The sequence below is a fragment of the Cheilinus undulatus genome, linkage group 1 (genome assembly GCF_018320785.1).
Source record: "Cheilinus undulatus linkage group 1, ASM1832078v1, whole genome shotgun sequence".
In the NCBI taxonomy this organism is placed as follows: domain Eukaryota; kingdom Metazoa; phylum Chordata; class Actinopteri; order Labriformes; family Labridae; genus Cheilinus; species Cheilinus undulatus.
The window spans coordinates 48,214,897-48,242,347 of record NC_054865.1 but is presented as its reverse complement, the minus strand read 5'-3'; the positions used below and the strand labels follow the sequence as shown (position 1 = coordinate 48,242,347).

Here is a 27,451-nt window from a genome sequence, read left to right as displayed (position 1 = left end):
GGAGGGGGCGGATGAAGACGGTGGGAGGACGCACCACACACGTACCGCTGGAAACTTTCTCCTGAGAGAAAGTGCAAAAGTGTTTCACCTTTTCAAACTTTAGAAATGTTTCTGTCGGAGTCTGACGATGAATTACAGGAGCTGGAGTGGGATTCGGACTCTGAAATCGACGTGACCGACTGCAGTTTTGATGATGACTACACACCGAGGGGGCTGGCCCGGGGGTCTCAGCCGTAAGTAGCCCAAAGAAAAGACGTCGAGCTGGTTTCAGACCACAACAATACCCCGCGCACGATCTAGACAAGATTTCGTTCTGTAGATATCAAATATCCGTGACCTTATGTGATATTATAGTAGTTTTAGCAAATTTACAAACAAGGGAAGAAATGCACCCTCCCCATTCATAAAAAATACAGTCTGATCCTTTTCCACGTGTTTTTACAGCAGCACATCCGCATACTGTGAATACCTACCGACTTTGCTTGTTATTCCTGCAGATTGTCGGACTTTGTGCACGTTTTTGGCCTTAAAGTGATGAAGTCAGGGATAAGCTCATGCGTTAAAATGCGTGCAAAGCGCACGGAAATCACTGCAACGAATATGTTGTGCTGTAACAAAATGAGTGAAAACGTTCGTAACTGTCTCTCTTCACTGGCATGCCACCTTTTGTATCATTTTTAAAAATCTGCAGAAATCTGCTTTTTCTTTAAAAAAGAGAACAGTGGGCCTGAAAGACAGCAGTGGAGCAGGGGTGGCCCCAGAGTTTTACCAGTGGTGGCCCTGAGGTAAAGAGAAGGGGGGGGGGGCAATGCAGACTTAAAAATTTCAGATCAGCAATACACAATGTTTGTCTAATAACTGTTTAAGGTAAACAAATAACAAACAAAGTCAGTTTAAAGGCTCTGTTATAGCCTAGTAATTTTCTTTAAACTAGCCTAAATCATCAGCCAAATCCTGTAATTGAACAGAGTAGGCCTGGGAAATATTGCCTAAAAATCATCACAGTATTTTTCTTACCTTTGGCGATATCATGGTATTACAAAATTAAAAAGAGAGGATGCTTTTTAATCCAAATTCAAGTGTTACTAACCCTCTTCTCCCCTTAAAACAAACCTTTGATGGCATACTCAATTTATCCCTAAGTATAGGAACACAGAAAACACATTTATTTTTTTTAAGTTTACTTCTGTCTAACTGCACTCCAAGTTTCACATTTCATCTCTAAACTGACGAGGTGTGTTAAGCTGCTAATGACTTGACCACGTTTCCTAGTGAAGGCGTTCACAATAAAAGCGTTTCAGAAAAATAACAGCCGCAGACTTTTATTCTGAAGAGCTTGACCGAAGTATTCTGTTTAGCATTGAGTTAGCTTAGCTTTGGCTGCTGTACGGCTAGTTTACAGCAGCTTTTCTGACCTCGTTTAACATCGCAGCCTGGAGCTTTGACTCACTGTGGACTTAGAAAAGAAAGTCACAAGTTAAAATAGACTTTTTAAATGGTTGTTTATGCTGTTGTAAGAGGAAGAGCTGCAGCGCTGGGCTCTGAGACCAGCCAAAGCAGCACTTAGCTTGTGTTACAGCCCCAGGCAGGCTGACAGAGACAGCACACAGACTTAGTTGCGGTACAGCCATTAGACTTTGTGAGGAAAAAAACACGTGTTTTTGCTTGCTAACTCACACTGAGGCGGATACGATGACGTCAGATTTCAGGGGGCCCTGGTTGTCTCTGGCTACCACTGGCTCTGATATCTGTATTATTTTGGTTGGCAATATGTTTACAATTTATAGTGTTGTCTCAATTTAGTCTGGAAAAACTAGCATAAAAACACGTCAAAATGTTTGTTCACAGTGTTTGTATGGTAGCACTGCCTTATGCTGAAACTAAGAAAAATTGTAAAGTCTAGCACAAACTTCATGCTCTGTTGAGGGCCATATTTATACTATTATGAGTTTTTGGGTGCCAATCAAAAATGGTCTGCAGGCCACATTTGGCTCTCGGGCCACAGTTTGGACACCCCTGCCATGGATAATATTTACAAAGAAATGCACACTGTCTGTTGTTCAGTTTTCACTTTTTTATCATGTTATTTTTTTTATTTTTTACTATTTAACTCACATCTGCAATGTCCAATAATCGCAGTAATGAAATCATTATACAGTGTATTTAAAAGCGCAGTTACTTTATAAATAAAAAAAACACAGTCTATCTTGAGTAAGTTGGGTATTGTATGGGTTTTTCCGATCAAATTTTCAACTCTGCCACTAGCAGCTAAGGCTATCATAAAGGAGACGGCCAGAATACGTCATAACGGAGAGAAAGCGAGACAGAGAGCCTGTGATTTGGCCTTCAGTGTCCCTGCAGACAGGAACTTCTTTGAGTAAAGGCACAAATAAAGCTAACACAAATAAGTGCAAGGAATTTTTTTTTGTAATATGTGAGTATTTTGAAAACCTTTTGTAACAGAATATAGATATATATTCACTTTTTTGTACCAGTTATTTTATTCTTTTTTCTTTATAGTCCCATCTTGTTTTGAAAATTTCAAGTGATACTGTTGGACACATATTCTCAAAGCCCAGGTAGTTCTAAAATAAGATTTTAGAGATTGACTATACACCTCAAGGTTGATGTTTCACAAGCTTTTCAAGACAATAAGTCCAGGTGAGACAAAATGGTTAAAAAGTTAGGGCTCAGAGGGTTACAACAGTGTCAGCGCCTAAATGGATGCTTTTAAGAGGTAAGGTTATGGTAAAAGGTGATCGGTGAATAAAAGCTGTTTTATAATCATAAATGACTCAAAGAAATATCTTAGAAAGAAGCCAATATAACATAAAGGTAAATGTGTAACTTCTTTATGTAAAAGGCTAAAACATAGTGTATTTTGTGCCTTTAATTATGGAGGGACATGTCAGGGTACCAAAATGAAGCACCAAAATGTGCAATTTAGCAGAAGCATCAGCGTTGTGCATCAGATTAGTCCAAAGTGGTAAATTCAACTTTTGCCTTGAAGCGAAACACTTTAACTGCACGAGTAGCAGTATGCAATCTTATCACTGGCTCCAGCTGCTAGAGAGACATTTTTTTATTCATCTGCTCAACTCAACTATGAAAAGTGCTCCCCAATTTTGTAGAAAGTCCTGTTTGTTCACAAATGAAACAAAAGAAGATCCAAGCTTTATGCCGCCCTTGCTCCAATCTGGGCCCTGGTAAGGCATCCCAGAACCAAAGTCTGGGTCCACCCTTGTAAGCTGCTTGCAAGTAGGGCTGGTCAATAAATCGCAAATTAGATTAAATTGCAATATGGCCTGCTGCAATTTACAAATCGCAGAAGTTGCAATATTTCTTTAACCTGAAATTTGTGTCAAAATACCAGTTTAGACATTTTTTTTGCAGCAGAGGTGTTATGCATTACATATCATGCAATCATTCCAGTGCCATATTTTTAGAATATTGTACGAAAAGAATCTATTTTCTTCATTTTTGTATGTTTTTCTTATTGAATATGAGAATTATCTAAAAATGATCACCCTTTTCATACAACAGTTCATATCCAGTTTGCAAAATCAGTCAAAATCATCCCACTTAGATATTTTTTTTTCAAAATCTGACATTGTGTTGGTCATAATTTAGAATGAATTATTGCCTGTTTTTGTTGGAAAATGCATGAGATGAGGAACTTAAGAAATAATCGCACATTAAATCGCAATATTGGATAAGAAAATCTCAAGTAGATTATTTTCTCAAATCATTCTGCCCTACTTACAAGCACATTATGTTACAATGGTCATCAGCAGGTCAGTGGGTTCTTTTGATGGAAGGGTTGGGGTAACTAATAGAAGGACAGGGCCATAAGTTTCACACAGGTAAAAGTCAGAAACCATATTGAAGGTGCATGAACATATTTCCTTCATCAAAAACACTCATAGAGACAGAGCTGGGCACATCTTTCTCAAACAAAAGTCGATCATATGGGATTCTCCCTATGCTAATTATATATGAAAAAAATCCAACCAGATCATCAAAAGGGGGGACTGTCTGAGACAGAATCAAAATCACTGTTTAGAAAATAGATTTATTGGTTTAAAAATAATTATTGTGCATGACTAGTTAGAAAGTATGAACCTCATCTTAAACACCCCAGATGCTTTATCCACTGTTTAAACCTAAACTTGATTAAGAAAGAGATGCAGTTGATTTTTTTTTTTAAAGGAAATAGTCAACCAGTTGTATCATTAATCCTTTTTCTATATACTTTGTCTACAGGGAAGACTTCACTGATGAGGATACTTCAGATGAGGAGTGGGAGAGTACGCCTGCAAAGAGAAAAACCACCAGGAAGCGTAGGAGCCCTGCTTCTTATTCTCCTGTGTCATCACCACTGAAGTCCCCATTTAAGAGTCCTCCAAGGAAGAAGATCAACAATGCATCTAAAACCCCCAAAAATAATGTCTCCTCGAATATTGGCAAGACGTTCTCCTCTCCACGAGGGAGAAATCAACGTAAAAAGACACAAACTTTAAAAAAGGGAATGGAGGAAGCTGATTTTGAAGACCGCTGGCATGACATTGATGAAGAAGATATTGAACCTCCGCAGCCAAAGTTCAGACCTGAAAGAGATGTCGGGCCACAGCTGAACAGAACTTCATCTTACACACCACTCGATCTCTTCCAGCTCTTCTTCTCTACGACAGTGATCGATACATTGGTCAAAAACACCAATATCTACGGGAAAAAGAAACACCAAGGCAACAAGAAAAGCTGGGTGCCAGTCACGGCAGCAGACATGTACTCCTTTCTCAGCCTCGTCCTCTATATGGGTATTGTACCACTAAAAGCCATGAGTGATTACTGGAAAGGCTCCCAGCTGTTCAGCTTGCCATTTCCTGGTTCTATCATGCCCAGAACACGGTTCACAACTATTCTCAGCTGTCTACACCTGAATGATCCGGCAGTTGAAGCGGCCAATGAGAAGAAAAAAGGGACATTAAAGTATGACAGATTGTGCAAGGTTAAGCCACTTTATGAGCAGATTCTGGAGGCCTGCTACACTTTCTATCATCCTCATCAGCACATCTCTATCGATGAACGGATGGTGGCGACTAAAGCAAAGACTGCACTGAAGCAGTACATTAAAAGCAAGCCTACTAAATGGGGATTTAAGCTTTTTGTTTTAGCAGACTCAGCGTGTGGCTACACCCTGAACTTTTTTGTGTACTCAGGAAAAGAAAGTAAACCTTCAGGGAAAGGAAATAGGTATGACATTGTCATGAGACTGTTGAACATCCCCTTTCTGGGCAAAGGATACAAGCTCTATGTGGATAATTTTTACACCAGTCCAAAACTCTTCTCCGACCTCCTGAAGAAGAACATCTTTTCCTGTGGTACTGTTCGCACCAATGTGGCTGGTTATCCAAGAAAGAAACCGAATGACATCCCAGAGAAAGCACCAAGAGGAACCATCCGCTGGATGAGAAAAGGAGCGCTGCTGTTTGTGAAGTGGTTGGACACCCGGGAGGTGACCATGTGTTCAACTATGCACACAGCATACAGCAACGACACAGCAAATCGCAGTATAAAAGGCGCAGATGGAAGCTGGATGGTGAAGCAAGTGCCTGTTCCAGGTTGCATCAAAGATTACAACAAGTACATGGGCGGCGTTGACCTCTCAGATGCTCTTATTGGCTACTACAACGTCCTCCAGAAGACTACTAAGTGGTACAAAAAGTTGTTTTATCATTTTGTTGATATCGCCACCGTTAATGCCTTCATCATCCATAAGGATATGTGCAAACTACAGCATCAGCAAGTAATGTCTCAGAAGAAGTTCAGGGAAGAGCTGATTTTGGCCCTGGCAGCCATTGGGTCAACTCCAAACAGAGCATCACCACAAAACCATATGGTATCTCCTTTCCCTTTCAAAAGCCCCCAGAAGTCCCAGACATCGCCTTTCCCCGCATTCAGTGCACCACCCAACTCAACTTCCTTTCCATTCACAGAGGATCCCACTGGTAGCAGCCCTCATCCTCTGCGTTTAGGTCACCTGCCAGCTTATTTTACAGAGCACATGAAAAACGTGCCTTTAAGAGACAGAGGCACTGCTGGCAGAAGGCAGTGTGTTCTGTGCAAAATGAAGTCCCCGATTTATTGTAGGACTTGTCTTAAAACTCTGTGTTTAACCACTTCAAGGAACTGTTACAGTGAGTGGCATGAAAGCAATGGTATCACTGTCTGAGCAACAAGACTCAAAGGGCCAGGCATAAAGCAGCAACTAAAGGGCGTGGGGCCTAGTGATTTGGGGCATGTCTGAGTGTTTTGCTAGTTACTTGGCACACAATGTGGGTGCAGAACAAAGTACATTTTTCAGTGTATCATGACTCAAACCAATCAGTTTACAGAACCTGTAGGCTTGTGTGTTGTGGATTTCATTCCTTTTTTCCCCAAAATGGACCAGCCAGCTCATCAGACTTCTCTCTTTTCATTGTGCCTCTGAATGCACAGAACATTTTGTGAAATATCGTGAAGTTGAATTTCACTGAAGCATTCCCTAACACCAGACATGACCAAAAAAGATGTGCGAAAGCACAAAAGCATTGCCCCATTTATCATAATCATGTAGACATGCCAAAAGGATTACACGGGTGTTAACTCATGTTCTGTAAGCTCAACTTCAAAATAGAGTAGGCTGTAAATGTTTACTTTTTCTCTTGGCTGTCTTCTAAAAGGCATTTGTAATGGACACTGGACAGCCTTCACGAATGTCTGTAGGCTCCTTTGTCAGCATCACTGAAAGTTAAGTGTAAGATTGGTTAAATATCTCAATCTCTGTTGCATGAAAGTGTGCGAGTTTGTGTTCTTATGTGCATAGTAGACAAAACTTACACTTGGGCAGGCATGTGTGGAGGCAAGCCTGGAAAACCAGAACATATAACTTCCTTTCTCCCAGCCCTGTTTCACACTGAAAACTAAATTTTATGCACTGAAAAGCACACTGAGCTGTTCTTGTGAACTCACTGATGTATGCTGACTAACAACTCAAAGTACCTCTCAATCTTTTCTTAAATGACATTCAAGAACTTAAAGGAACTGTTAAGTGTCTTAAAGACCAGTTAGTGGTTTATTACTGCCCAGATTAATCTTACTATGTAGTGGTAGCTTTGCTCAGGAGCTGATGAGCCTGATTTATATCTCTGCATCAAATCTATGCCATAGCACATGCCACAGGTTCTTTCAGCCCTGAACCTTTTGCGGAGGCCTACATGCCTTAATGATTATTTGATTTTTTACTGTGATGTGAAATATGCCAATATTTACGGATTCATTTTATCAGATGATACCAATGCTCATATATGTATTCCAGACCTAAAACTTAAGTTCCTTAATCACACTGAAAGCTTAAGCATAAAAAAAGAAATACATTCTATCAGGATGATATCAACATCTGCAGATTTACAGCTAACATCTGTAGTGATAATCTACCTGCATCACATGTAAACATTAACCATGAGAAAAAAATAAGTTAGTGGAGTTTTAGGCTCGTCCAACAGATCTACGACTGCTTAAGTCTTTTTCTTTATTCATTGTCATTCCTTATGATAAAAATGTGTTTTAAAGGGATACTTCAACATTTTGGCAAATTCGTCCATTGCCATAATCTCTATAGTCTTAGTAATAGGCTCGTTACCTTTAGTTGTCGGTGCAAGCTATTTTTAGATTGGCCGCTGCCGAGTTCGGACCTGCTGTGCCAACTCAATGCAACCAGATGGTATTCCAGCTTTCCCTCATCAAACTCATCAAATACACAATTCAACAACTCCAAAACGCTCTCGTGAACAAGTTGTGACCTGCACATTCACCACGTTATGAAATAATAATGTATAATTATGTAACATTACGACGCATGAAGCAAATATTCAGAACTATTTCGTGAGTAAACCACTGGGCGGAGGGACACAGTGCAGCAGCCATGCCTGGAGTGTATTTCCGGCTTTGCATTTAGCTTTAAAATATCTCCGTCTAGTAATGTTCCATGATTATTTCGTAACGTGATGAATGTGCAGGTCACAACTTGTCCACGAGAGCGTTTTGGAGTTGTTGGATTGTGTATTTGATGAGTTTGATGAGGGAAAGCTGGAATACCATCTGCTTACACTGAGTTGGCACAGCAGGTCTGAACTTGGCAGCAGCAATCTAAAAATAGCTTGCACCGACAACTGAAGGCAACGAACCTATTATTAAGACGATAGGAATTATGGCAATGGACGAATTTGCCAAAATGTGGAAGTATCCCTTTAAGGACTGAAATGTGTTAATTTGCCAGTCCTAATCCTAAAAAAATGTCTGAAATAGATTTTTAAATATCAGAAAGCAGCAAAAATCCAACATTGTGCAACCCTGCATTTCAGTCCTTAAAACTCACTTCAAAGTTAAATGAAAGGGGATGAACAAGGTAAAGTGGCGCTCCTCAAGGCAAGTGTAGATGTGCTGTGCTGCGACTGCAAAACAATTGAAAATAGTCTAACATGTTGAGACTATTTTGCATGATTATGAATATTGTGTGCCTTAAGATTTCAGCTTGATCTTGGGCATGCGTTGGGCAACAAAGTTTGAAAATCACTGCTCTACAGTCATTAGAAAAGCAGAGGTTCCCTCGCTTTTCAGCCCACCATCCCCGAAACAACAACCAGAAACTGGGGACCCCCATAGTTGTGCACAGCCATGCAAATTTAAGAATTGTCATGTGCAGACTTACAAATTAGGACCAGGAATTGGCATAAAAGATCACACTGCAGAGGAGCATACTGATGCAGACTCAGTAAAGTATAAGTATGTAGAGCTTCATCGGGGTCTACTATGGCATTGGCTTGACGCAGAGGTATAATCCAGGCTTTGGGCTTGAAAAACTGAACTATCATACAGGGAAAATTGGGGCATTTATCATAAATAGAAACATGCATTCCTACCTCTACATGAAAACTGCAGTTACCTCATGTCAGCTGTACATGCAGCCTGAATTTATCTGTCTGTATCTTGCAGAAGTTGTGATGGTGCTTCCTGTGTATATACTGTGGATGTAAATGAACCATTTACCTTAAATGAATTACAGTTACTCTAAGGGGAAATGGTAATCAAACTTGAATGTAACAACTGATGCAAAACACAGCTTTTTACATACGTCTAGTCCTTGAGTAGGTTTTGATATTTGATTTTTTTACATGAAACATAAGTGCTACTGGTTATTCAGTGTCTTAATTCTGCCAGTATGCAGAATTTGAATTGTGTGCTCTGTGCAGCATGCATATGCTCGACTCTAAGCTAATCTTGGACATTTTTAATTACTGTACCTCAGCAGTTGAGGATTAACCCACTTTGGTTTCTGCTTGGATTTAACATGCTCAGCTGGATTTGGCTTCTTTAATTTGTCTCCCAGAAACTCCAGTGATTTGACTCAACTTGTGGATGCAGCTGCACAGTCTGCAGTCAGCTGTTAAAAGCTTTACTAGGAGGTGATAATTACACTGTATTCCAGTGTGCCTTCTGGGTTTGATACTTGATAAAAGCAGCATTGCATTGTATGTTTACACACTTGATAACAACAGTTAACCTCTTCAGTTTTACTTTCAACACAAACTCCATCAAAAAGCTTTATTATTTCCTCTGGTACAAGCATGACAGATGTACTCATGTCACACAACATTCCCACAGGCCTTACAATGAGAAATTATCTACATCGGCAGATGTGTATAGAGTGTTTATGAAGATTAATGTGTCAGAAGCCTCTAATTTTGATTTAATAGACACACTACTGAAACAAGTATGAACACTGTTGTGGACTTATAAGTACCTCCTTTAAACTGTCACTTCTAACACTTTTTTAAAAAGAGATTTCAGTCTCCTCTGAAGTAGCATGTTTCTGCGTCATGTTTTTTTACTGGATGAATGTATTTTATATGTGTCTTCTTGTGCTCTTTTTAAAATAAAGGATGCTTTTAAAAGGCTCAATTGTTCTTTCTTAGTAGAAAGAGAAAAAAAGCTTTGCCCTTATACTTTTGTGGAATGAGTAAGAATTCAGACATCATCACAGAGGTGATGCCTATTGATGTGAGTCAGTGATGCTAAATATGTAAAACAATGCTGTGGTACATTGGGAGTGTCACAACACGTTTTATACAACATGAGTCAATGTCTTCTGTTAATTTTGCAAAAGTTTGAGCTTTTCAGAATGTGTCAGCAAATATCATTTGAATAATTACATCCTGCAGTGAGGCTTCTCATTTTGGTCTAACTTTTGTGGAATTTAGCAAAAATTGTTACAAAGAAAAATCCACTTGGCATTAATTTAAACCAGGGGGTTTCAAATTATTAAAAAAAATGATTGTCCAGGTTAAAAGCAGAGTCCATTGTAATAAATAGAAAGTTTTCAATTTTGGCCTCTATTGCTGTATTTTTGCATGTACTGACTGAATGGTAATTTATTTTCTTGCAATTTTGACTTCTGTCTCTCCTGAGCATAGTCACTATTTCTAGACATTTTTTTTTTTACCATGTGGCCCCCACCTTAATCTACCCTATCTTTCAATTTATATTAGGGCTGTCAAGATTAATCACATTAGTTGCAATTATCTATAATTCACAATTTGTGCACTATTTTTTTAATGATCACGATTAATCACTTGCTTAATTGTCCCTCTCTACACAATTTGATTTAGCCACTTTAACATCTCCCTGCAGCCACAGTGATGTGAAAAAAGTCCATCACTGCTTCTCAATTTCACTTCAAAAAAGTCACAGACAGCTTAGTGGACAAGTCAGAAGTCATCAAACATTGCATAACCAAATGTTTACCTTTAAAGCATCCCCTTATTACCTTTCCAATCCATAACAAGTTCCTTCTCCCATGGTCAAGTTCATGTAATAATGTATGATCTACCTTTACTGGGTCTCCATCCAAACAGACATCATTTTCCAGGTAGAAAAATCCAAGAGTTTAAATGCAAAATAATGGAATTTTAAAATGTAATTTAAAGGGTGAAATTAATTTTGATTAACTACAGCAATCCTGAGACTAATCGTGAATAAAAATTGCAACCCTTTGAAATCAATGATTTCTATATCTAAATGCAGCTAATCTCCTTTTTGTTGCATTTTGAAATTCTATTTTACATTTTAAACTGTTTTCCTATTTTTATTTTTCTACTGTCTTAAACTGAAGGTAAATGACATCCTGTTTGGATACAGACCTGGTTTTATTTTGAAGAAAAAGGAACTTAAGGTAGATTGAAGATTATGATGTGGCGTTTACATATGAAAAAATGATTAAAAAAAGGAAATAAGGGAACAGTGAAAAGGTAATTGTTTGATGACTTTGACTCATCCACTGAGCTGTCTGTGAGCTTTAAAGTGAAATGAAACATTAAGAATGCTACAGAAAAAAAAAAAAAAATCCTCATTGATCTACACTCAGTACCCCATCATGACAAAGTGAAAACAGAATTGGGAAAAAAAAAAAAAAAAAAAAAAAAAAAAAACAGAAAATTTCGATATCACATTCACCTGCGTATTCAGAAAATATAACTTGAAATAATTGACTTTTTCATGATATTCTATTTTTTAAGATGCACCTGCATACCATGTTTAATGTAGCTAGTACAACTCTGCACAGCTGTTCATATTTTCGCTTACAGTTCTCAAGCACATTTTGGAAGCCAGAACAGAATAGTAGGAATTAAAGTCAAATTTGCTTCTGTGGCATCTTTAAAACAGTGTTAGCTGGAACATTTGTGGAGTGGTTTTCTGTGACATTTTGTCCACATATAGAAAAGCATGCCTTGATAAAATGCCACAATGGGATGATACAAAAATAAAGAGTACCCTGAACTAATCCGGCTTGGGACTGATACCATGAGCACGGGTATGAGCAGCCAGGTGGCAGCCACAGAGCCGTTGTGCCTGTGATTAATAGCCCGATAGCTCCCGTAGCGCAGGCTTTGTGGACAGAACATCCTCTCAGGTGGAGTTCTGTGATGTGAGCATCCCTCTGTGATTATATATCCTGTGTCTGCAGATAAGACACTGTTTAACCTTCTGCCAGTCACCACCGCTGACATTATTTGGTTTTCCTCTGAATGTTAAATTGGGAGCAATTCAGCGGGCACTGCGTTGAATCTCATATCTCAGTCCATAAAGCAGAAACATCAAGAAGGCAAACTTTTGTTTCCATTTCACAGGAGATTAATAATCTTCACTATGCTACAGCGAGCCCTGTCTGCGACGAAATTTAATGTCTTCAGATAAAATAGACTCTGTTTGAGTGTTAATATCACACTGCTTATTCAATCTCTTCACTGTATTTGGAAATATTAGCTCACATTTTCTGTATCACAGAGCAGTTTCAGCTGTGACACTCAAGACAGGGTTTTTTTTTCTTACTTCTGCATAGTGCACATTGGCAGTGGTGCCGCCTGCTGTAATTGGTGTTCATTTAATTTTGAGTATTTTATTCTGTGAAAAATAGACTGTGACAGCAGCAGCTCCTGGGTTTAAGGCCACAAGATGTTGAGTTTTTGCAGTAAAATGTCTGTATTTATTAAAAAATGACTACTCCTATGTTAGACCGCTGTTTAGTTGAGATCTTCCATCATCTCAAATTTTTCCAACAGTTTTTAAAGTCAGAGAAATTCATAATTTTTGTAACTGTAATGGGACGTGTCTTGTTTGGCAGTTGTCATGATGGAGCCACAGTGATAGATTCACCTGGTTTATCATTCCCATGTCACATAAAATACTTCTACATGATGATGTGGAACTGCTACTGCAAGCTGCTCTCATTCTTTTGTTTTTGTGCTGCTTATTTGTGACGGACCAAGATTATCCTCTTATATCGGTTTCAAGTTCAATGGCCCAAGCTCACTAAACTGACACGCCAGATTTACTCTTTTATATATTTTAGGATATCCTTTGCTCTGCCCACTGCTATTTCAAATCTGGGGGGATGGGTGGGTGAAGTTACCAGTCATGCACTGGGGCAAAGTGTTTAGGTGTGTTTCAGATAGTTTTAGTTGTTTTGCACCATGAGTGAAGTTATCCACTAATTTAGAATCTGCACATGTGACTCACAGAGGTTTGACTTTACCTGAACAACCTGGTTGGAGATTGCTGTTGATGTTGTTGTTCTTACTAACAAGGAAAGCTCATACTTTGCTGTACAACTCTGCAGCAGATACTCGGTACTCAGTATTTAAGTAACTTTAAATGATTTTTTTTTACTTTTACTTGAGTAGTTTTATAGACCAGTACTTTAACTTTTACTCAAGTAAAATTTGACCAGAGTAACTGTACTCTATACTTGAGCACAATAGTCTTGTACTTTTTTCACCTCTGCTGTCCTGCTTTAGTCCTTCAGTAAGTTTGTTCAAATCTGTCATGAACTTATATTTTTGATAATAGCAAATTATTTAATTATGAAGAAGGGATGGGATTAAATAATTATGGACTTCCTCCCACTCAAATTTTTGCATGTGATATTTGTATTGCACTGTATTTTCTTTTTTGAATAAGAACATTATTGTTATGTATGGCCACTTTGCACTCTGTTTACATATTCAAAATATCTATCTATCTATCTATCTATCTATCTATCTATCTATCTATCTATCTATCTATCTATCTATCTATCTATCTATCTATCTATCTATCTATCTATCTATCTATCTATCTATCTATCTATCTATCTATCTGTGTAGGCTTGCAAGCACAGAAAATAGTTTTAGTTTGTTTTCTCTTTTTTTTTGCAAGTTATCATTTTTATTTTAGTTTCAGTAAATTAAAATAATTTTGAATTTTAGTTTTAGTCTTCTAGTTAGATTTAGTTAACTATAAAAGTGGTTCTAAGCTGGTTGGGTCACGGGACCCACATCAACTCCTCAAGGAGAATTGCAACCCATTTTTTTAAATTATTTTTTTTTCGGTCAATTAGATGTATTTCATAAAAAAAAATAATAGAGCTTGGGCCTAAGACAGTATAAAAGGTGTAAGAAAACAACAAATCTAGACAAAACATGCATGTCTTATGAAGTCTCATAGACAATTTGGTGCAATTTTTTTCCCAGGCACACATCCGACCCACCAGATGAGAACCACTGAACTATAATAACCTTGGCTGAAAGTGATCCCATAATGCTTTAAGAGTAGTTCTCAGCAGAAATCAGGAAGGCCGCTTTTAACAGCTTTTCTCCCTCCTTACATGCAATCCATCCATTAAACCACAACAGTTTATTGTTGCATAAAAAATAAACCTTATGAAACGTAGTTTTCATCTTGCAATTTTTGACTTCAAGTCCTCAAGTCAACACCAGAAGAAATGGCAAAGCATCATATTTTGTTTGACTGTGCGTTTGATTCTTCTCATTTCTTTACATTTTTCTGTTCTTGAGCTACCACCTTTGGCTGCATATTTCCACCAACATCATAACACAGTCATACTGCTGTCAGTCATTATCATTAGCATTATCAGTAACTAAGATATTACCCATATTTTCTTAGTCTGCATGCAGGGATTGGTGCCGTTTTTCTCTCTATATCTGTCTGCTTTTTGTGCTGTGCTGCAGGGATCATTCCTAAATGGACAGGAGTTCATGGCACTTACTGGCCACCTGATGATGCATGCTGGCTGTTTGCAAAAAAAAAAAGCTGCTGAAGCCGATACAGCCTTCTGTCTGACTCCTTACAGCTTCAGTATGAAGTGTCACTAAGATAAGTGAGATTTAAAATGATATTTTAGCTGGAAATTTCAGCAGAAATTTCCTCAGAAAAGAGCAGCCCAGTCCTCTCATCATTATTTATTGTTTCAGTCTGATCACTGACCCACAGCTCGCCACTCAGACAGACAGCATATGCTGTAAAAACACTGCGTGCCCCGTCATTATGTTAATGGTGTTGGGTGTCAACACCCTGCTGCTGCAGTTCGACAGGCTGAAGCCTTATCACATCATTACACACCATTACCGTTTGTAATGAAGTCAAGAGAAGATACACTCTCTGCTGTATGACTCATTAGATCATCTAACATGTGAATGACCCAGGGCATGTTCTCCTGTCGCTCAGCTGTTCTTCTGCCAGCTCACCTCCTGCTCACACAGCTACAAGAACGCTCAGTCACAACCTCCGCCTGTTAGGCTACTGCGCATTCTGCAGGTCAGGGGGGGCATTTTATCTCGCTGTCAGAAGGCTTCTGATTGCTGCACACTGCAAAAAGCTTTTTGGGAGGAAAATAGTTTGCATGTAAGGAATTCAATCTCAAGACACTGAGTGAAGAACTCATCCCCTTTATCCTATGGAACAGTGGTTCTCAAATGGTGTGGCAAGGCACACGCGTATGCCTTGAGGCATGTCTTTGTGTGCTTGGGAATTTGTACAACCTTGCTTGATTACTACAATAATACAAAAACTAAAGATACTTTTGCATGCATTTTCACAGGTATTGTTGATAATATGATACTGATTAAAACTTGCAATATCGCATGATATAAAAATAAAAATAACTTGACCAACCTCTTTGAAAACATTTTTTTCTGCTTGATTTCTGGTGTTTCTAACTGTGCTTTTGTTTCATAAGTATATATTTAGGATAATTTAGTGTCAAAATGACAAATAGCAGGTATGAAAAGTTTTGAATTTGCTACAGCAGATTGCTTTAATCAATAACTATGAATAAGGCCGACAGAGATGAAATGTATTCTGTGTAAATCAGTTGTTCCCAAATGGTTAAGGCATGTCTAGGTGTGCATTGATATTTCGATCATCCATGCATTATTACTACAACTAAACATCAGGTAAAGATGGCATGTTAAAGAGGTGATTTTGCATGGATTTAAGTATGGTGTGTCTTGAGATTTTGGCTTGGTCTTAGGTGTACCATGGGCAAAAAAAAAGTTTTAAAATCGCTGCTATAGAACAATAGTTAGGAATTGTAAAAGTCAATCAATCAATCTTTATTTGTGCAGTACTTTTCACATAAAACAATGTAGCATAAAGTGCATCACACACAAATAAAACAAAGAAGTATATACGTAAAAGAAAACATACCCAGAACCCATCCCGCCATCTCTCCTTTTCAACCTTGCATGAGAACCATGCTCTCTTTCACCTCCCTGCCATGTTCGTTTCAACAAGTCTGCAGTTTCCTGTTTAGTGCTGACAGAGAGTACTATCACTGTTTACCACTGTTTTTTTTTTTTTTTTTTTTTTCTTTTAAGATTTATTTTTGGTCCTTTTCATGCCTTTATTAGATAGAGGAGGGCAGTGGATAGACTCGGAAACAGGGAAGAGAGCGGGGAGATACATGCGGGAGATGGTGCCACAGGCTGGACTTGAACCCGGGCCGCCCACGTACATGGTGTGCGCCTTAACCTCTCGACTACCGGTGCGCCCATACCACTGTTTGTTGATGATGGTCAGTCATTGAAAACACACTTTGCCTAAGACCAGACTAAAGACCTGTGACAATATTTTATAACCACCTTGCGCCAAATAGACGAGACCATAGGATCAGACAGTAACTCAAGAAAAAACTCATTATTTCATTCTGACTTTGGAATTTGTCTGTGACTTTGAAATCTCTTGAAAAGTCGTTTGGTGTAAGACCAGCATTGCACATCTGAGGAATACCTGCATAGAGGCAATTTAGAAACGCAAAAGTGGGGAAATTTTCAATGATCTAAACAATGCAAGGCTTTTTTGAAAATCTATCAAATTGCTATCTGGGAATAAAAAGGTATTGCGCTTCCTCATTGCATTATAAAAGATTTGAAAACCATGAAGCTCAATATGTTTAATGGGCACTCTATTGCCCCTGTTTGACACTGTAAACCATGTGCAAAAACCCCTACCCATACTGTTCTTCATCAGGCCACTCTTTCTGCTCCTCGGCGGTTTTGTTTTTGGCCCATCACTACAAGTGAGAAGCACAGAGCCCCCAGACTTTTAGATGTTAGGAGAATGGCAGGCCAGGACAATACTGAGCCCTATTTTTTTATTTCATTGTAAACCTTTGACATATGGAGCTCAGTAGAAGTTTGAGCAAGAAGACTGTTTCAACTCATTCATTCATCACCATTCATTCAAATATCTCCCTCCTTCCCTTCCCGCTCTGCTGGTCAGCTGATTTTTGCAATCCCTACTGAGCTAATCAGAATCTGCCACAACCTCCTTTGTCCAATCATCATGCCCTTGTCACATTTCAAATCTGCTGTCCTCTCTTCACAGCCTGCTGTTTCCACCCCAGCCCCCACCATTCAGTTCATCGGCATCTAGTCCAGATCCTCAAGGTCTTCTGCTCATCTCATCCTGCATACCTCAGTCTCCTCCTCCATGCAACCTTATTGGTGTCCTGGTCTTGCTCAGACGTCTACTCCTCATCTGATCCTGCATCCCTCATCAACACGACCACTAGTGTCTAGACTCCATATGGGGGTTTCCTGGTCCTGCTGTTGTTCTCACTACCCTTTCAAGTACATGAAGTCATCATGGTGGAGTCTAATCAGCAAAGAACATTGTCATGTATGCATACAGCATAAAAACATGAACAATGATGTAAAAAAAACAAAAAAAAAACATGTGGCTATAGCTGCATCCATGCTAATCTCTTCACCGACTCATATCATTAAACCATGCCTGTAGCTGGCATCAAATGACACTGATTAAACACAGGCGTATCAGCCTGAATCTTAGCAAGCTGGATCCACTTGATGACAGGTATAGAACCTGGCCATTCCACTGGCAAGGTAAAAGACTGTAACTGCTGCCAAAAAGTGCATACAAAAGAAGTTATGATGCCATTGACATAGTAGAGAAAAGTCTTACACCAGTGGATGTGTTTTTACCCCGCTCCAATGTGCGCGTCATCCATCAGATGAGTAACAAACTTGTCATTGGGGAGTTCCTCTCCGCTCACTGCAGGACATTCATCACATGAAGGTCAAAGCACGACTCCACCAGCTGCTCTTTATTAACACTCAACCTTTCAACGCAGCCATCTGCCTGCTGCAGAACTGAATGTTGTTAGAGCCATTCGGGAGGCAGCGTGGAGATAAACAGGAGACATGCATTTGTGTTTCCTGGCTTGTGACGACCTTCCTCTGACAAACTGACAGACACTGAGCCTCACACCTGCCATTACATGCTTAACCTCTATCCATACAGCGTGTTCGGATTCACTGTTCAAACAAGCTGAAGACGAGAGAAGATGTTCTTTCATTAACAAGAACCCCTGTGACAAATTTAAGGCATATGGGCTTGTTGGATTTACAATAGTCGAATATCTCTCACTAGGAAATGAGAAAAGAAAAAACATTGATTTCAGCATTACCATTCCAAGGCTATTAGCTTCATTCACATTAATATATCCCCTCCACCCACAAAATGTTTCATCTGAGCTATGGTATGAACTATAAAGTGGAAGAGGCCTTGAGTAATGCTGCAGTATGATAGTAATATAAACCATTTTATTATAAATTTACTTTTACCTTGTACTAATACAAAGCTTTGTGTCTTTTAAAGTGAAATAGGCCTGCAGGTTATACTGCAAAATATGTTAATCATACCCAAACTGAAGGGAACTCATATACAATATGTCGTCCTCTATATACGTGAATATATTTCCATTCATTTTGCTCTGAATCATAGACATTGTTGCTTCTCCAGCGCAGATGTGCCTCAAACCTTAAGTTTTCCAAAAGTTCCAGTTGTCAGAAAAAAAGACAATGAAAAGTTTTTTGTTTTTTGTTTTTTTTTTAACTGTGAGCAAAGTAAGCCCCTCAACCTACAACAAACGACAGTCCTCATTAGACAATCCCAGCTTCTTTGAGTCTGCGTTGAAGGAGTGAAGCTTGTGCCTCATGTACTACAGGAAAGCAGGGTTTCCCCCAAACTATAAACGATTACTGTGCTTCACCTGCGGCTTTGATCATGCAAAACCTGTAAAAAAGCCATGAGTTCATTCGTCACTGTGCCAGCAGCCTGAACTGCTGCACCCGGGCTAAACCCCGCTCCTCAAAGACAGCCACAGTTGACATGCTATGGGTAGACTGCTGCAGCTCTTTGTACTTACAGCATCTGTGTTATAGCTGGAAGCGCTAGGTGGATATTTTTGGAGAAGCTCTAGATGAGCCTCCCGCTGTGGCTACGAGATTTATTTGAAGTGCTGCAGAGCAGAGATGGATGTTGAAAAATCATAAACTTCCTGCAGTTTGTGCTGTTTACACCCAAAACATGTCAGCGTTCTTTTGGAGGTACAGTAGAGAGTCTGTAACAGCATACTAACAGCCCCAAAGTCACCCCAGTATTCAAAACTGATGATCATCAGTATTTTAGCTAAATCAGGAGAGACTTAAAACAAGTTTAACAATAATTTAGACTCCATTGTGATGACTTCATGTATTTGAAGGGGTAGTGAGGCAAACAGCAAGAATAGGATACCCCCTATGGAGTCTAGACACTGGTGGTGGTGCGAGACTATTATCAACTATTACCTTGTTTTTTCAAAATACTTGAGGAAATATTTTACAATGGATTAGTTGACCACAAGGACAGTAACATAGGATATCATTACCAATATGGATTCTATGAAAAGCCCTCTTCCGATATGGCTCTGATCTAGTGTAATCTACAGCTTTACATCAAAAGGAATTCACAGTAGGAGTTTATATTGACTTGCCTAAAGCCTTCGACACAGTAGATCAGGGCTATTCAATTAGTTTGGTATGGGGTCATTTCATTAGAAACTGATAAGAAGACCATGAGATTTTTCATGACATACAGTATGTGTAACTATTTTTACAGCTCCAGTCAATAAAACTGTTTGGGATTTTCTAATCCGATACAACCTCCTTAATGGGCACAAGCATTCACTTCTTGACAATCTTTGCAGCTCTAAGTGTTTTTTTTTTTTTTTTTCTTTTTGGCTAAAATCCATGGCACTAGTGCTGATGCTGATTTAGCTCAATCCTGTTCTGTGCAAGCCATGTCTTTGCTAGACATCAATTGGGCTTTCATGCTCACAAGAACATGACTACACGTGCTGAAATGTACACATTGAGACATTAATGTGGAAAGTATTGCATGTGTCTGGCAGGTATGAGAGGATATAAACAAGTGTAACTGCAACACTTTGAGGTGGGATAAACAAATTGGGGAAATAAACATCAATGATGGCAATGTAAACACAACGAACATACATATTTTCATCATCAAATGGTAATAATCATCTTTTAAAAAACAGTTGTTTACTCAAAGGGCCACTAGAGATGACGTCGGGGCCCTGACATGAACCCAGGGCCTTAGCATGTTTTTTGTAGAAATCCGTGGTGGAATCAGCGAAATTAAAGTTAATTAGCAAACTTAACGAGCTGAAAGATAGAAAATAAGATGTGTTCAGGTAACCTCAGTAAATTAGATGACAGTATTCTATATGTTATGATGTGTTCAAATGTCACAGAAAAATGGGAAAATTTAGTTTTTGACAAGAAACTTCAATGAATACAGTTGTGAATATAAAAAATGAGTTTACATTTGAGAGATAAAAAATAGATGTGATACACTGAATTGTAGCTTTTTAACTCAAGCACTACTCAGCCAGGATGACTTGTAGTTTAAATATTTGCCCTAATTTTGTCTTTCCACAAGACTGCAGAAAGTATCGATAGTGGTATCAATAAGGACTCGGATCAATAAGGAGTATCGATAAGGGTATCAATATCAATAAAAATTAACGATTACCATCCCTACCCACCAGAGAGTACTAGAGAATAGATCTGTGAGGAGAGGTCTTCGGGGTCTAGCAATACACTCTTGTGCAAACTAGAAGGGCACTGGTACTTTTTAACAGCTTTTCTCCCTCATAATGTGAAATAAAGCAATGAAATAAATGAAACATGAGAAGGGCATCTGTTCACAACTCAGAAATGTCCTTTGGAGGCCAAGTTATCTTAACTTCCTTCAGAAACTGCCAAAGCAACATCATTCTACAGCTTTAGAACCTGCCAAGGTGGCAGCATGCTGTAAACTCACACAGGAGCATTTCGAGATTTCCTTTAAAGATCCACAAGATTTTAGCTTACTGTTAAAAATACATGATGATTATAATTATTTTTGGTCTGCTTCTGTTGATGCTACAGCACACACACTTTGTTCAACAAACTGCTCCTTCAGGTCAACTCACCCCTGCTCCTTTTTCATGTGTGCGTTCTTTATAGGCATGATGTGTGCGTTTCATCATCCCTCTTTCCTTATAAAGTCACAGCTCATCTCAGCTGCACTGGAGCATTAAATTAAAGCTGTGACAGTTACAACAGAAGGTTGTTGGTGGGTTTAATTGTCAGCAGTTAAATATGGTGTGAATGTAAGGCAGCCTGGCAGAACATTTGGGTCATAAAGCACTCACAGTGAGCTGCTGTGCTTTGTGAGGCAGAGCAGAAAATCACTACGGCGGGGAAAAATCCTTGACATGTTCTCTGATGGCTAAAATCAATCCCTAAACAAAGCTGAACTTCACACAAATTCAAAGTTCTTGGCACACCGAACTACAATCATTTCTTTGAAAGGGGGACCACTGAGCTGGAAAATGCATTCATTCAATCACTCAATCTGGCTTGAACAGGAAGATTTACACCCTAAGCTGCTGATATACAGTTTGTACCACTTCCTAGTGTAGCACTTGATTCATATCATGTCTTTCAAAAAGCCTTGTCACTTCAGTAACTCTCTGAGAGAGTAATTTAGTTCAATGACAGTCATCTGAATTTTTGTGGTCGTCACTCCTCAGAGTGTGGGGATGTGTGTCTTAAAGGCCAAGGACAGTGTCTGAGCTAAGTGGAGATGACTGATGTCCTCGTAGTTATAATTGTGTCATTAGCACCCTGTGGAAAATGATCATTAGTCCCTGCGGTCTTCACTCTAATGAACGGATTGGGGATGACTGAACGGAAGACTGAGGCGGAGCGTCTGTCTATCTCCTGACTCGGCTGAAGTCATGTGTTCACCTTCTGGCAAAAACACACAGAGAATAACCTAAAGTCATTACTCTAACGATTGTCTCCATCCTGACATCTTCATGTACTCAAAGGGGTAGTGAGGCCAACAGCAGGGTAGGATACCTATCCATGGAGTCTAGACACTGCTGTTGGTGATGGGGGGATGTTGGATGACATAAAGTGTGGACTTCTAGACTTGGATCTGGATTAGATGAATGGAGGTGGCTGGGGTGGAGGAGTGCTGCAGCAATCACACTGAAACAACAAGCTGACTGTGGAGGAGAAGAGGACAGATTTTTAAAAATGGCAGCAGCAGGATTGATTGGTAAAGAGAGGTTGTGGCAGAGCAGGGTTAGGATTAGTCTAGAACCGAGGTCACTAATTAGCGAACCACAGTCCAGATCTAGGCCCCAAGTGCAGACCTATTAAGACCCCAGTTATTTCATTCTAAAGAACACTGCTATCTCAACCTATGCAGCTTTTTTTTTGTTTTTACACTTACAGTAGAGCTGTCAAGGATTTAAAATTTTAATCACAGTTAATATCAGAATTTTGGAAGTTAATCGCTATTAATTGTATCCTTTTAATTACATTTTTAAATCCAATCATTTTGCATTCAAAACTGATTTGTGTCTTTCTGTATTTTTCTACTGTTAGGGCAATTGTTTTCCTGTTTGAATACAGACCTGTGAAGATTATGTAATTAACTTAACAAGCAATAAAGGAACTACTGTGGATCTCAAAGGACAAAAAGGACCAGTAAATAAGTAAATCTTTGATAATACGAGGTACCGATGAATTTTGATTTGTCCACTGAGCCTTCACTGAGTTTTCTAAAATTGAATTATCACTGTGGCTGCAGGGAGACGCTGGAGTGGCTTAACTAAAGTGTGTTGAAAGATATAATAAAGCATGCCATTAATCGCAATATTCAAAAATTTATGCACTAATTTTGGACCTTAATTTAATCAAGATTAATGCAATTATCCTTGACAGCCCTAACATACAGTGGTCTATTTTGACATGCACAACATCCGTTGTCTTAATGGTAGCGACGCTACCCAGCCAATCAGATGCTTCACTCAGATGTGGCAGAGTGAAGACGGTGGGTGTGTGAGGAGAGTAACCCCCAAAATCCACATACTCAGCCTGCACTGCAATCCAGGTGTGCAGTATTTTCTCCAACCTATGTCAAGCGACCATGCACAGTGGAAGTGTTCCTGGAGCTGCATAGAGCAGGGCAGCCCTGAAAAGCTTGAGAAAAGTTTAAACCCAGATATCTTTACGTGCAATAGTAAACAATATCAACTTCACTGGCGCAAACTTATTCTCCAAACTCTTGAGGACCAAAAAGTGTCAAAAAAAAAAAAAAAAAAAAAAAAAAAAAAAACACAAATTTACCAAAAAGTCCTTGTGCTGCTTTGTATTTGCTCTGTTTGTGCCATTATTCAAAGGAGTACCCATCTGCTGAGACACAAAGGGCCACATAACAGCCTCTCTGTCTCTTTCTCTCCATTATGAACTATTAGTCTTCTCTGCTAGTATCTCCACAGTAAGAGTTGTGCAGTTTTACAAAGTATAATGCAATGACAGAGGAGCCTACCTTTGGTTGTCACAGCCAGTCAAAAAGCATTCTGGGATCCAAGATGCTGTTTAGCATTAGCCGCTAGCAGCAGAAATGATCAAAAATTGATTAAAATAAATAAAAAGACATTCAATATCAGATTTACTGGCTTGGATTTAATCTTAAAAGACGATGGAAAGACACCCAAGTTCCAGGTTTGCTAGAAAACCGTCCTTAATGACTACAAAGGCATGGATAGCATCATTAGAACAGCAAAACGCCTAGCTTTAACAGGGAAAAAAAGGAAGTGGCTGTAATGTGTGAATCAAAAGTGATCTAACTTTTTATAGCATGAGTTACTCCTTGCCGTACACAACAATGCCAGTTTCAGAGGGTTAAGACAGTCAAATAGAGCTACAGGAAACCCTCATTTTCATCTTATGCTGGATGATATGATATACTGGACTGTCACTGAAAGAAATTTTGTTGAACCAGACCTCAAAGGAGAGAAGGGTATAAATGATGTTGAACAACATGCAGTATACATATCTTAACATTTCATTGCAGATTTGTCAGTTGGGTTTGTAGAAAGCGTTAGGAAGTTTTCTCTTGCCTTAGAGTGGCTTCAACATTAAGGTGTGATATGACTCGAAAATCTCGCTGAAATAAAGATGATACAATTTCCTTTCTCTTGGGCAAAACACAGATCAGTGATAATGAATCAAAACAATAAGGCCTTCAGGTAATCTGCATTCACTCCCACAAGGCTACTTGGAAACAATACGTTTTTCAGGCTTGCAGGGAAGTCTTCAGGCTCGAGTCCAATGGAAAATTTGAACACTTTAGTCCAAAAACACAGAGCATTGAGCCAACAAGCCATCTGGCTCAAGGATTACCTGCACAATCCCCTACAGCTCAGAAATGTTCAGGAAATAGAATGGGAATAAACAGGGATAAATAACCATATGAGGAATGAGGCGAGGGAACACAGGGATGCCAAGGACAGCGTTGGCTGAGTTGGAACACATGCAGGCGGTGTAGTGCAGATGGCAGAGATGGATGCCACCCAGAAGAGAGTTTGAGAAGTGGGACAGTGAAGGAGCAGCGCACACACAAAGACACACGGACACTGTCGTTCAGGGAAATGACTGTAATTCATTACAGGTCTTTCAGTGACCTTTTGCCAGAGTGCTCGCCCACTGTGGCTGGAGCAGATCTGTGCCAGTGTTTCACGTCGGGTTGAGTCAATTCAAACACTGTTCACAGAGAAAGACCTTTACGAGGCTCAGGCTTTCAGTACCATGGACAGATCCTGAGCAGAACTGATGTGGTTTCCAACATGCAGCGGATTATAATTTTTCTTCCTGAGGAGCAAAAAGGGTACTATTCTTGGTTTTTAATCTGACATGTTTGTTATCAGTAAATGGCTTTTTATATAACCCTTTTTTTATTAGCTGCAGTGAGAAGTTTCATTTTGTTATGTTTTTGGCAACCCCTTCTACTCAGAATGGACAAAGTCAACACAAGTTGCTTTCAAATAAGTATTCCTCGCACACCGATATGCACTCATTGAACAGTAAGCACACAGACCATGAACAATACAAATGCCCTGTCTGCTCTCTGCATCTGATTTTTGTTTTTAAAAGTCGAGGAGACATTTTGTCTTACTTCCTGGCTAATGTGCTTGCATGAAGATGACCACAGGTGCTGAAATGTGCACTGCCACACTGGAGTGTCAGAGGTTGTGTCAGGCAGTAATGAGAGGAGATGTATAAACAAGGCTACCTTTAACACCATGATAGGACAAACAAACTAGGAAATAAATATTACCAATGATCATACAAATAAAGGCTAAAATAAACTCACATTGTTTTAAAAAAAATGACTGAAAGCTGGATCATCCTTAAGCATAAGTAGTCCACCTAAAGGGCCACTAAAAACAACCTCAGTGGCCTGATCTGGCCCGGGGCCTCCAATTGAAAAACCTGGCCTTTGGAGAAAGCGAATGTTCCTTCTTTTGGCAGATTTTGATTTTTGCAGCTACTTCAGATTTTGTTTTAGTTTAGGTCACTTAGCTTGAGTAATTTCACACTTAAAAGTCTTAAGCCCTATTCACACATGATAAGTATTACCAAGGGACCTTGGGTAATTTGTAACAATCACATTCAATTGTGTTTTTATTACAGTGTGAATCGACCATGTCTGTAATTTGTGGAGTAAAAATTCCAGGGCATATTACCGACCACATTTCAGATCACACAGAGGTTCATGGGTAGTACTTACCCTGTGCAGATTTGCATCTCTGTAATTTAGGGTTTTGAGACATAAAGGTTATTAAAAGTGCTTTTCCATCAGTTGAAATCATCTCATGTTCATAAATGACTTTATTTTAACTAATTATTTATTAAAGTCTAATGTCCAAATCTATATGCATGCACAGCAGCTCTCTTAATAGACAGAGCACTTCTGCTCTTCCTCCATGGGCTTTACATGCACTGCAGCTGTCACACAGCCAACAAGAGCCCAGTCTTAAGCTGCCGTAAGCGATGGGTTCAGAATACAAAGCACTCATTTAAATAATAAATCTAATTGTCAATACAGTGAAATATGTTAGGGAATTCAACTGATTCACATAGAAAAATTTATACTGAAATATCCTGCTTTGACATTGACTTTGACATGCAGTTAAATATGTAATAAATCATGCTTAACTTTCAAAACTCAGCAACTGATTGATATTAAAAAATGTATTATTTTTGGCTTAAAAGCAGAACTTGACATCTAGTTCTACAGATATGTGCAGCAACATAAAACTGTGTGGATAATATATTTAAATGAATTTACAGTTGGTCAAACAAACTAACAATCTGACTAATGATAAATGGATGCTGGTTCATTTCATGGGCACACTGTGAATCTTTTTTTGGCTTTCTATTTATAATACATGTAGCCTTTACTTGACTTGAAATTGTCAAAGAACTCTTCAAGGTTCACCAGTAGGCCACTTTCTGATGCAGATGACAATGAATTCTTTTAATGATTTCCTATGCAAGACGGAGTTTCCACTTCAAGATAAGAAAGCATGCAGATTCATTTCTTGTAACTTTCTGCTTTAATTAGTCAACACTGGAAATGATCTAGAACAATCTCTGAGCCTTTGCTCCATCTTTGACAAAATAACACAACTCAATAAACTTGAATTCAGGGTCAAACATATATTAGATATTCGTAGAGGCTTGCATTTCTTCTTTTTCCCCTTTCCTTGTGTTACTCACTGCCTGTTCATCTTCTGGTTCGTATCTTTACTTTTTCTGCCGATCCCACCTCGACCCTCTCCTGCTCTCTCCGGTCTTAGGCGGAGCAGACACCGTTGTTCATTCGTTTCCTGTCATTACATCCTTGTTTTACCACGACAGAAAGAGCGTTCCCACAGAGAGCATGATTGATTCATAGAAGTACAAACACAGCCAGTTACTCTTTAATGCCACTGAGCGAGAGCCAATTCAGCCAGAGGCGCTCACCAGAGCCACAAAAAGGCAGACGCACACCACTGCTCCCATCATGGCAGGGTGAATGAGAACAAATGAGGATTATCTCAACTTCACCCAATCAATAAATCAGCCTCTTTTGCACTACAACTCTCATAATACATTACATAAACGCTCACATAAGCAGTAATGACTGGACAATGACGTGGTCTTTGACATAGGATGAGTAAGGGCTGGGTAGTGAGTTGAGTTTTTAAGGTATGTCAGTATTTTTCAATGAGATTCAATTCAATTCCATTTAGTTAATTTGGACACTCATTTAAAAATAGCTGGCAGCCCTAATAAATGGTAGAACTATTGTTTACAGTAGAAACCAC

General features: G+C 39.1%; 2 protein-coding genes across 2 annotated transcripts in view; one reads left to right on the top strand and one right to left on the bottom strand.

The window, feature by feature from the left end:
- The window catches only part of LOC121512191 (protein kinase C-binding protein NELL1-like), a 419,636-nt gene that overhangs the window by 192,332 nt on the left and 199,853 nt on the right, over nt 1-27,451 (bottom strand). The gene's annotated exons all lie outside the window — the stretch shown is intronic.
- LOC121512200 (piggyBac transposable element-derived protein 4-like) lies at nt 30-7,581 on the top strand. The gene is made up of 2 exons (XM_041791362.1): nt 30-233; nt 4,264-7,581. The coding sequence occupies exons 1-2, from the start codon at nt 106-108 to the stop codon at nt 6,230-6,232; spliced, it is 2,097 nt and encodes a 698-aa protein (XP_041647296.1). The 5' UTR covers nt 30-105; the 3' UTR covers nt 6,233-7,581.

Coding starts and splice junctions, on each gene's coding strand:
- LOC121512200 (XM_041791362.1), top strand. CDS start 106: ATGTTTCTGTCGGAGTCTGACGATGAATTACAGGAGCTGGAGTGGGAT. Junction 234..4,263: donor CTGGCCCGGGGGTCTCAGCC/GTAAGTAGCCCA, acceptor CTTTGTCTACAG/GGAAGACTTCACTGATGAGG.